The sequence below is a fragment of the Triticum dicoccoides genome, chromosome 5A (assembly GCF_002162155.2).
Source record: "Triticum dicoccoides isolate Atlit2015 ecotype Zavitan chromosome 5A, WEW_v2.0, whole genome shotgun sequence".
NCBI lineage: Eukaryota > Viridiplantae > Streptophyta > Magnoliopsida > Poales > Poaceae > Triticum > Triticum dicoccoides.
Window position 1 is genome coordinate 441,499,273 of NC_041388.1, and position 9,284 is coordinate 441,508,556.

General features: G+C 50.2%; 1 protein-coding gene across 1 annotated transcript; it reads right to left on the minus strand.

The window, feature by feature from the left end:
* Positions 1–4,181: 4,181 nt before the first annotated feature.
* On the minus strand, positions 4,182–7,210 carry LOC119302184 (beta-ureidopropionase-like). Its single transcript, XM_037579217.1, has 6 exons — positions 6,884–7,210; positions 6,272–6,379; positions 5,913–6,101; positions 5,112–5,339; positions 4,788–5,012; positions 4,182–4,698 (listed from the first exon to the last, which is right to left on the minus strand). Exons 1-6 carry the CDS (start codon positions 7,004–7,006, stop codon positions 4,336–4,338), a joined length of 1,236 nt encoding a protein of 411 aa, XP_037435114.1. The 5' UTR covers positions 7,007–7,210; the 3' UTR covers positions 4,182–4,335.
* Between the last annotated feature and the right edge of the window lie 2,074 nt (positions 7,211–9,284).

Here is a 9,284-nt window from a genome sequence, read left to right on the forward strand (position 1 = left end):
GCTCGGTCGAGGCCCCCCTCCTCTTCCCCCTCATTCCCCTCCGTACCCGAGCGCCCCCGTCGCGGATCTCGTCGCCGGCGCCCCTCCGGTGACCAAATGGTCACGGGGCCGAGCCCCTTGTGCTCAGCGCGTCGCGCAACCCCCCTGGCCTTCCCGTTAGCCCCGTAGCGCGATCCCGACGCGGTCCCGAATCCCACCGCCGCCTCCGCCGCTCGCCGGCGTCGTTTCCGGCCAAGTCCGGCCGTGCCTCTGCCACCGTTGGACGCGGCATCCTCTCCACGTTCGAACGCACCCGCCCGCGGCCATTTTGGCCGCCGGACGGCGAATCCCGGCGAGGTCCGGCGCCCCTCCGCCGCGGGAACGCTCCCCGGAGCTCCCCAACACCGGCCGCCGACATGGCCGACCTGGGGCCACCCCCGGGTCACTGACTCGTGGGCCCTAGGGGCCCGGTCGGCCTGTTGACCCGGTCAGCCTCGCTGACTGGACCGGCCATGCCACTGACCACAGGCCCCCCCCCCAGAACGTTAAAAATAAAAATAAATGATAACTAAAATATTAATTAATTAATTAATTAAATACTTAATTTAATTAATCCTAATTAATTAACCTAATGGCTAATTAACCTAATTAACTATTGTTAATTAACTAACAGAGTATGACGAACGGGACCCACCTGTCAAGTTGACCAAGTCAACCCTGTTGACTGCTGACGTCAGCATGACATCATGCTGACGTCATAAATTCATTTTTCGAATTAAATAATTAATTAATTAAATTCCAGAAATTAATAAAATCTTTAGAAAATCATATCTTTTAATCCGTAACTCGGATGAAAATACTTTCTACATGAAAGTTGCTCAGAATGACGTGACGAATCCGGATACGCAGTCCGTTCGTCCGCCGCACACCCCTAACCTATCGAACCCGCAACTTTCCCCCTCCGGCTCCTCTGCCCGAAAACACGGAACACCGGGAATACTTTCCCGGATGTCTTCCCCCTTCGTCGGTATCACCTACTACCGCGTTAGGGCACACCGAACACCGCGTATTGCCTTGTTATATTTTGTGATGCTTTGTTTGCTCTATATTCATTATTTCTTCCCCCCTCTTCTCTCCGGTAGACTACGAGACCGACGCTGCTGCTGCCCAGTTCAACTACGGAGTTGACGACCCCTCTCTCTTGCCAGAGCAACCAGGCAAGCCCCCCCTTTGATCACCAGATATCGCCTACTCTTCTCTATACTGCTTGCATTAGAGTAGTGTAGCATGTTACTGCTTTCAGTTAATCCTATACTGCTGCATAGCCTGTCCTTGCTACTACTGTTGTTACCTTTACCTGCTATCCTACTGCTTAGTATAGGATGCTAGCGTTCCATCAGTGGCCCTACACTCTTGTCCGTCTGCCATGCTATACTACTGGGCTGTGATCACTTCGGGAGGTGATCACGGGTATATATGATACATACTTACATACTATACAGATGGTGACTAAAGTCGGGTCAGCTCGAAGAGTACCCGCGAGTGATTCACGGATTGGGGGCTGAAAGGACCTTTGTCCCGACGGCCCTCTGTGTGGATCTTTGTGGCGGAGCGACAGGGCAGGTTGAGACCGCCTAGGAGAGAGGTGGGCCTGGCCCTGTTCGGCGTTCGCGGATACTTAACACGCTTAACGAGATCTTGGTATTTGATCTGAGTTGGCTACGAGCCTATACGCACTAACCATCTACGCGGGAGTAGTTATGGGTATCCCGACATCGTGGTATCAGCCGAAGCACTTCAGACGTCAGCAACGGAGCGGCGCGCGCCGAATTGGACTGGAACGCCACTAGGCTAGGTCTGCTTTCGGCCGCCCACACAACGTGCAGGTGTGCTCAGGGCGATGGGCCCAGACCCCTACGCGCTTAGGTTTAGACCGGCGTGCTGGCCTCTCTGTTGTGCCTAGGTGGGGCTGCGACATGTTGATCTTCCGCGGCCGGGCATGACCCAGGAAAGTGTGTCCGGCCAAATGGGATCGAGCGTGCTGGGTAAGTTGGTGCACCCCTGCAGGGAAGTTAATCTATTCGAATAGCCGTGATCTTCGGTAACAGGACGACTTGGAGTTGTACCTTGACCTTATGACAACTAGAACCGGATACTTAATAAAACACACCCTTCCAAGTTCCACAGACAACCCGGTGATCGCTTTTCCACAGGGCGACGAGGGGAGGATCGCCGGGTAGGATTATGCTACTGCGTTGCTACTGGAGATGCTACTTGGGGATGCTACTTGGAGATGCTACTTGGAGATACTACTTGGAGGACTTCAATCTACTCTCTTCTACATGCTGCAAGACGGAGGCTGCCAGAAGCGTAGTCTTCGATAGGATTAGCTATCCCCCTCTTATTCTGGCATTCTGCAGTTCAGTCCACCGATATGGCCCTTTACACATATCCCCATGCATATGTAGTGTAGCTCCTTGCTTGCGAGTACTTTGGATGAGTACTCACAGTTGCTTTTCTCCCTCTTTTCCCCTTTCCCTTCTACCTGGTTGTCGCAACCAGATGTTGGAGCCCTGGAGCCAGACGCCACCGTCGACGACGACCCCTACTACACCGGAGGTGCCTACTACTACGTGCAACCCGCTGACGACGTCCAGGAGTAGTTAGGAGGATCCCAGGCAGGAGGCCTGCGCCTCTTTCGATCTGTATCCCAGTTTGTGCTAGCCATCTTATGGCAACTTGTTTAACTTACGTCTGTACTCAGATATTGTTGCTTCCGCTGACTTGTCTATGATCGAGCACTTGTATTCGAGCCCTCGAGGCCCCTGGCTTGTATTATGATGCTTGTATGACTTATTTATGTTTTAGAGTTGTGTTGTGATATCTTCCTGTGAGTCCCTGATCTTGATCGTACACATTTGCGTGCATGATTAGTGTACGATTGAATCGGGGGCGTCACACCACATCTGGTGGGGGGTCCCCGGCCGCACCCTACACGAGGTGATCGCACACCTCGAGGGCAGAAACAACCCGCCGCTGGCGTACCCCGCCACGGTGTCCGTGCCGGCCCCTCGCCGGAGCGCTGGGCCGTGGGTGCCCAGGAGGTTTGCCGCCTCCTACTCCTCCCACTCTTCTTCCTCCTCCCGCTCCTCCTCCCACTCTTCCGGCTCGCCGGCACTCTTCGGCGTCAAGGCAGAGCCCGTCGCGGAGACGCCGCTCGACCGCGCAACCACAGCGCCGGCATCGTCATCAACGAGGGCGGCCGACGTGCCACCTCCTCGGCTCCTCCGCGTTTCGTCAAGCCAAAGACGGAGCCGGGGCTCCCCGTCATGAAGACGGAGCCCGTCAAGGAGGAGGCGCTCGACGACGAAGCCGTCCTCAAATGGGCGCGCGACGACTAGGTGTAGATGGAGAGGGAGCGCCAGTGCGCCGCCTTTGCGTGGTTCGAAGCTCGTCGCCGTGGCCGGGACGAGGGAGGCATCGTCGTCCTCGACGACAGCGACGACGACGACGACGCGCCGCCACCGCCTGTCCGCCATGGAGACGCCGGGCAGCGGTCCAGCAGGGGCAGCCGCACCATCAAGAATGAGGAGGCCGACGACGATGACAAGGACGGTGGTGACTTCGCCGTGCTGATCGAGTTCTTCGCCCCGTAGATTACTTTTTTAAAATAATTTATGTAAAACGCCGAACATGTTGAATATGAATATCAAGTTTGCCAAATTTTAGCCAAACTTTGCCGAATTCAGTTTTTTAAAAATAAAAAAACGCGTCCGGGGCGAGCGGCTGGGAACCCGCTCGCCCCCGCGCCGATTTTAGCGCCGACTTGCCCCGGGGGCGCGTAAAATCGCCACCTGGGGGGCCAACGGCTGGAGATGCTCTTAGGCTGGCCTAATTGCCTTAGTCTAGAAAGAATGCACTGCATCATATGGCAGCTGTTTACCTCTTTGGACGATGATGCTTAGTCGGGCTGTGGATTCTCTGACTTACATCACCTGCCTTTACAGTGGCTGACATGTGCGCCCAGGAACAAGATGGGCCACATGTCAGCAAGCCAAAGGCAGGTAACTTACCTCAAAGAATCTGCGCCCTTAGTTGTGCGACATCCATAATGTAAAGCCAACCACGATTCTTTTTATCTATAGGCTATTGTGTGGTGTATTTTATTCAAAGAACATTTACTTGGAAATTCACAACATAAAAGAGTGAATATGTAGATTTCAACATTGGGTAAAGTCAGACCATGGAAACTTGATCAAAAGGTGTTTACTGATTTATTTTTATATTTATACAACATATACAGAAAAGAAGGGAAAGGGCATCGACTTCGTCTGCTTAGACCCAATTGATTCAAAATTAAGCCCTCTTATTTATCAAGGGATCCGCGATGATCTGAGGCTTAAAATCTGGCTTCAAGTACTCTGAAAGCAAGTCAGCATACATGTCATACCGAGCAGTCATGCGGAAGGCCCACTTGTCTTTGATCTGGCGGCATAAGTTCAGGTCCATGTCAGATATCATCAAGCCATCTCGGTAGCGCGATAGCGATGGGGTGCAGGAAGCATCAGGCGCTGAGAAATGGCTGGATCCATAGAAATGACCAAAGTCGGCATGCTGAGGTTTCCCATCACCAGAAGTGAATGGGTTCGGGAATACCTCTGTGCCTACCCGGTTAATTGATCCGACAAAGTAGCTATTTGCAATTGCAGCATTCCTTGCCTGAAATGGACCAGCTTAGCATCAGGGTTGCTCCAGCATGAATAACAGCAAAAATAATAACAAATGTCATGTGAATAGTTTTATCTGACCTCAATAGGCCACATTGGTTCACTAAGTTCACCGACAGTTGCAGATGGGTTGAAAACTATTTCAGCTCCATTGAGGCCAAATGCAAGCCAATTCAGAGGATGATGCCTGCCGTAGCAGATGTTTACAGCAATTTTGCCATAAGCTGTTTCAAACACCGGATGCCCAGTGTTACCTTCCATATAGTACGTGCTCTCATTGAAGTCGCCAACTCTTGGGATGTGATTCTGCAGTAGTGTTCAGTTAGAGACAAAAAATACTTTCAGGTAGAAGGAAGAAAAAGGGAAATGCAACCAAAGGAAAGAAAAATGTACTGGTATGCATACCTTTCGATGAATGCCAATTATGTTGCCATTATTTCCAATTACAACAACAGTATTCCATATAGTCTCTCCATGGTTTATATCCCTTTCAAGGATAGGGCTAACAATTACCATGTTATATTTCTGTGCAAGCTCTTGAAGAAACTGAGTAGATTCTCCATCAACAGGCTCAGCAAACTCACACCATCGTTTTTCACGCGTGCAGAAGGCAAATGGCATTGTCCAGGCTTCCTGAAATTTGAGGGTATGAATCACAACAAATGATCTGCTTCTGTGGAAATATAAGCAAACATGTCTCAATATTATAGCTAGTTTGGACTGGCTTAAGCTTTTCTAAGAAGCTAGTTTTCAACATTCAAAAAAGAAGCTAGTTTTCGGTGCTTATAAGCCCAAAAAGGTAGCATCTCATAGAAGGTGGCAAACCTGTTTGGTAAGAAGTATCGGCCTATAAGGCTCGTTTGGATAAAAGGTTTTTTTTTTTTGAGTAATCGCAAATGGAAGGACTTTTTTTCCTTCAGTGATGCTTGGAACAGGAGACCAGAGAGATTCTGAAGCCACAGAAGCGGCTACTCAACAGCTTCTGGCTTATTTAAACAGGTGGTTTTCAGTTTCTCAAGATGATGGGCAGAGAAAGCGACTGTTTATTTAAGGCTCGAACTTTTCTTAGCTGGCAGAAGTTGAAGCACAGGATATGCCAAGCAGAGTCTCATATACTTAGACTAATAGGACACCAGGTTTGAAAACAAAGATGCAGATAAGAGTCGCAAGAGAACACCAGAACTAAATCACCAATGTTAGAAGTACCTGTAAGCACAAAATATTGACACCAGAAGCACCAGCTGCGTCTATGATGGGTTTTACTTTCTCCATGATAGACTTCTTTTGATCAGCAAAATGACAAGTCGTTGGAACAGCAATTGAGTTCTGAATTAAGCCAACTCGAACAATCCACGGCTGTCTCATATGCTCTTTGTCAGCGTTAAAACGGAATGCCTGTAATACAAGTAGCTAACAGTTTAAAATTTTCAAAAAAGAGAGAGCAAACAAATGGTTTCAGTTGTTAGGTGCTGCCTTGTTTTCAAACTATGATGTCTAGAAATTACAAGATCAGTTCATAATTTACCATAGCTATTTAAAATCAAGGCAATTTATTCGTAGATAACCTGCACATCGAAATTATGCGCTCCAGCAAGATCAGTGGTGGCCCCAGGCAGGGAAATAGCCTCAAGAGGGTGTGCACAATTCAACCCCAAAAGCAACCGGCTTGCCTCCTGTCACCAAATAGAGAACATAAGTTAAAGTAAACTCGGTATAAGCAAATTGAGCCTAAATAGATTCCTAAAACAAATATGAATCTAGATACCATCAATATATCGGAAATAAAGTACAGGTGAAGAAATACAGGTACCTGAACAACAGATCACAAACACAGACTACTAACATCATTGCACGATAATTTGGATACAAATTCGTTGAATGATTTTACAGAAAACAGATCCCGAACACAGGTCGGATAGACAGACATGCAAATTCTCGCACTGAATCAATTATTTCGCTGCTAGAAGAAGATTGTAGCTGTCTGTTTGTGTTGGGAAACAACCAACTGAATCTGCTCACATAGTTCATCAGGTTCCTCGATACATATCGACTGAACCACGCATGCAGTGCGATTACCTCGAGATCTTCTTCATTTGTACAAATATTTCACCCAACCAACCAGGCAGAGCGAGCGACTGACTCTGAGGAGCTAGCGAGCGAGGGCCGAGGATACGAACCTTGAAGAGCTCGGGAGGGAGATTGGACTCGAGGAGCCTGTGCAGCGACTCGTGGCCTCCGATCGACCCCGCCGCCTTCCCCTCTTCCTCTCCCCGCGGCGGCTTGCCGTTGGAGCTCTCCATCCCTATCCTCGCGATTGGACTCGCAAGAGGAGATAGGAGCGGGTAGGACTCTCTTCTCTCTCGAATTTAGAAACCGCACTCCACGAGAGAGACCACGACGAGCAGATTTCTCCTTGCTTAACGGATCCGGCGGGGATTAGAAAACAAGGGCCGGTGACGGGGACGGCACACGACAGCGGGATGGGGGCGGCGGGCGAGCTCGATGGATGCGGTGGGGATTAGAAAACAAACACACATGGAGTATCCGACGGAGTAAACTGTATTTTTACTCCACTAAGATTTCACCGGACCTAGCCCATCCTCTGTATATAACGGAGTAAAACTTACTTTTGGCTCATACATTTCGTCGAACACCTGCTATGCGCCCCCACGACGATGGTGACCAAGCCGACATGGCTAGTGAGCATGCCGGACGTTGCCGATCATTGTGCTCGCCGCCGTCCTATGGGTCAGGGTGTTCGACGAGAGGGCGCCAGCAGCGTCAAGGACCTCGCCGCCCCGCTGCCCAAGGCTGTGCAGATGTCAAGGACGGGACCACTAGCCACGTTGGCCCTGGACATGTACTCGAAGTGCTTCCCGGTATCTTCTTGCACGGCGTCGGTGAGGATCTGGGCGCGCACGTCGACCATGGACATGTAGAGCTCCCCGGTGCGCACAGATGCGATGGCGGCCGTGTCGTGGAGGCTGTGCGCGGCAATGTGCTCCGCGGCGTTGGCCGTGTCTTCGAAGGCCTGGTGCGTGACGTTGAGGCCCATGCTTGTCAGTGTGTGCTCACACTGCGTCAGCGCCTGCGGGTGCAAGATGACCCGGGCCAGCAGCTCCCGGCGGACCCCCGGAAGGGCGAGCATGCAGTGCTGGACGGGGAGACGGTGCCGGAGGAGCAGGTCGTAGTTGCGGTGGATACTGCTGCCCAGGAAGTTCTCGACGGGGAGCACGGGAGGAGGCGACGAGGAGAATGCAATGCATTGGGATGAAGAGTTGCTCTGCCGCCCATCTCCGACGAGCCGCTCTTCCCACACCCGGGGCTGGCGCCGTCTGTTCTCGGCGAGCTGCTTTGCCTGCCCGTCACCGCGATGCGAGCGCGGGGGGTCCTGAAAGAAATATGCCCTAGAGGCAATAATAAAGTTGTTATTTATATTTCCTTATATCATGATAAATGTTTATTATTCATGCTAGAATTGTATTAACCGGAAACTTAGTACATGTGTGAATACATAGACAACACAGAGTGTCCCTAGTATGCCTCTACTTGACTAGCTCGTTAATCAAAGATGATTAAGTTTCCTGACCATAGACATGTGTTGTCATTTGATAAACGGGATCACATCATTAGGAGAATGATGTGATGGACAAGACCCATCCGTTAGCTTAGCGTAATGATCATTTAGTTTTATTGCTATTGCTTTCTTCATGGCTTATACATGTTCCTCTGACTATGACATTATGCAACTCCCGAATACCGGAGGAACACCTTGTGTGCTATCAAACATCACAACGTAATTGGGTGATTATAAAGATGCTCTACAGGTGTCTCCGATGGTGTTTGTTGAGTTGACGTAGATCGAGATTAGGATTTGACACTTCGTGTATCGGAGAGGTATCTCTGGGCCCTCTCGGTAATGCACATCACTATAAGCCTTGCAAGCAATGTGACTAATGAGTTAGTTATGGGATGATGCATTACGGAACGAGTAAAGAGACTTGCCGGTAACGAGATTGAACTAGGTATGGTGATACCAACGATCGAATCTCGGTCAAGTAACATGCCGATGACAAAGGGAACAACGTATGTTGTTATGCGGTTTGACCGATAAAGATCTTTGTAGAATATGTAGGAGCCAATATGAGCATCCAGGTTCCGCTATTGGTTATTGACCGAAGATGTGTCTCGGTCATGTACACATAGTTCTCGAACCCGTAGGGTCCGCACGCTTAATGTTCGATGACTATTTGTATTATGAGTTATGTGATTTGATGACCGAAGTTTGTTCGGAGTCCCAGATGAGATCACAGGCATGACGAGGAGTCTCGAAATGGCCGAGAGGTAAAGATTCATATATTGAAAGGTTGCATTTAAACATCGGAATGGTTCCGAGTGGTTCGGGCATTTTCCGGAGTACCGGGAAGTTACCGAAACCCCCCGGGAGAAGTTATGGGCCTTATGGGCCATAAGAGGGAAGCACACCAGCCCATAAGGGGCTGGTGCACCCCCACTTGGGTAGGAGGCCGATTAGGACTAGGAGAAGGGGGCCAACCCCCCCCCCCCCTTTCCTTCTCC

Excerpts from the sequence above, each read along its gene's own strand:
- LOC119302184 (XM_037579217.1), bottom strand. The coding sequence starts at position 7,006 with ATGGAGAGCTCCAACGGCAAGCCGCCGCGGGGAGAGGAAGAGGGGAAG. Across the intron at positions 6,380-6,883 it reads TCCCTCCCGAGCTCTTCAAG|GAGGCAAGCCGGTTGCTTTT; the intron begins GTTCGTATCCTC and ends ATTTGGTGACAG. Across the intron at positions 5,013-5,111 it reads TAATTGGCATTCATCGAAAG|AATCACATCCCAAGAGTTGG; the intron begins GTATGCATACCA and ends ACACTACTGCAG.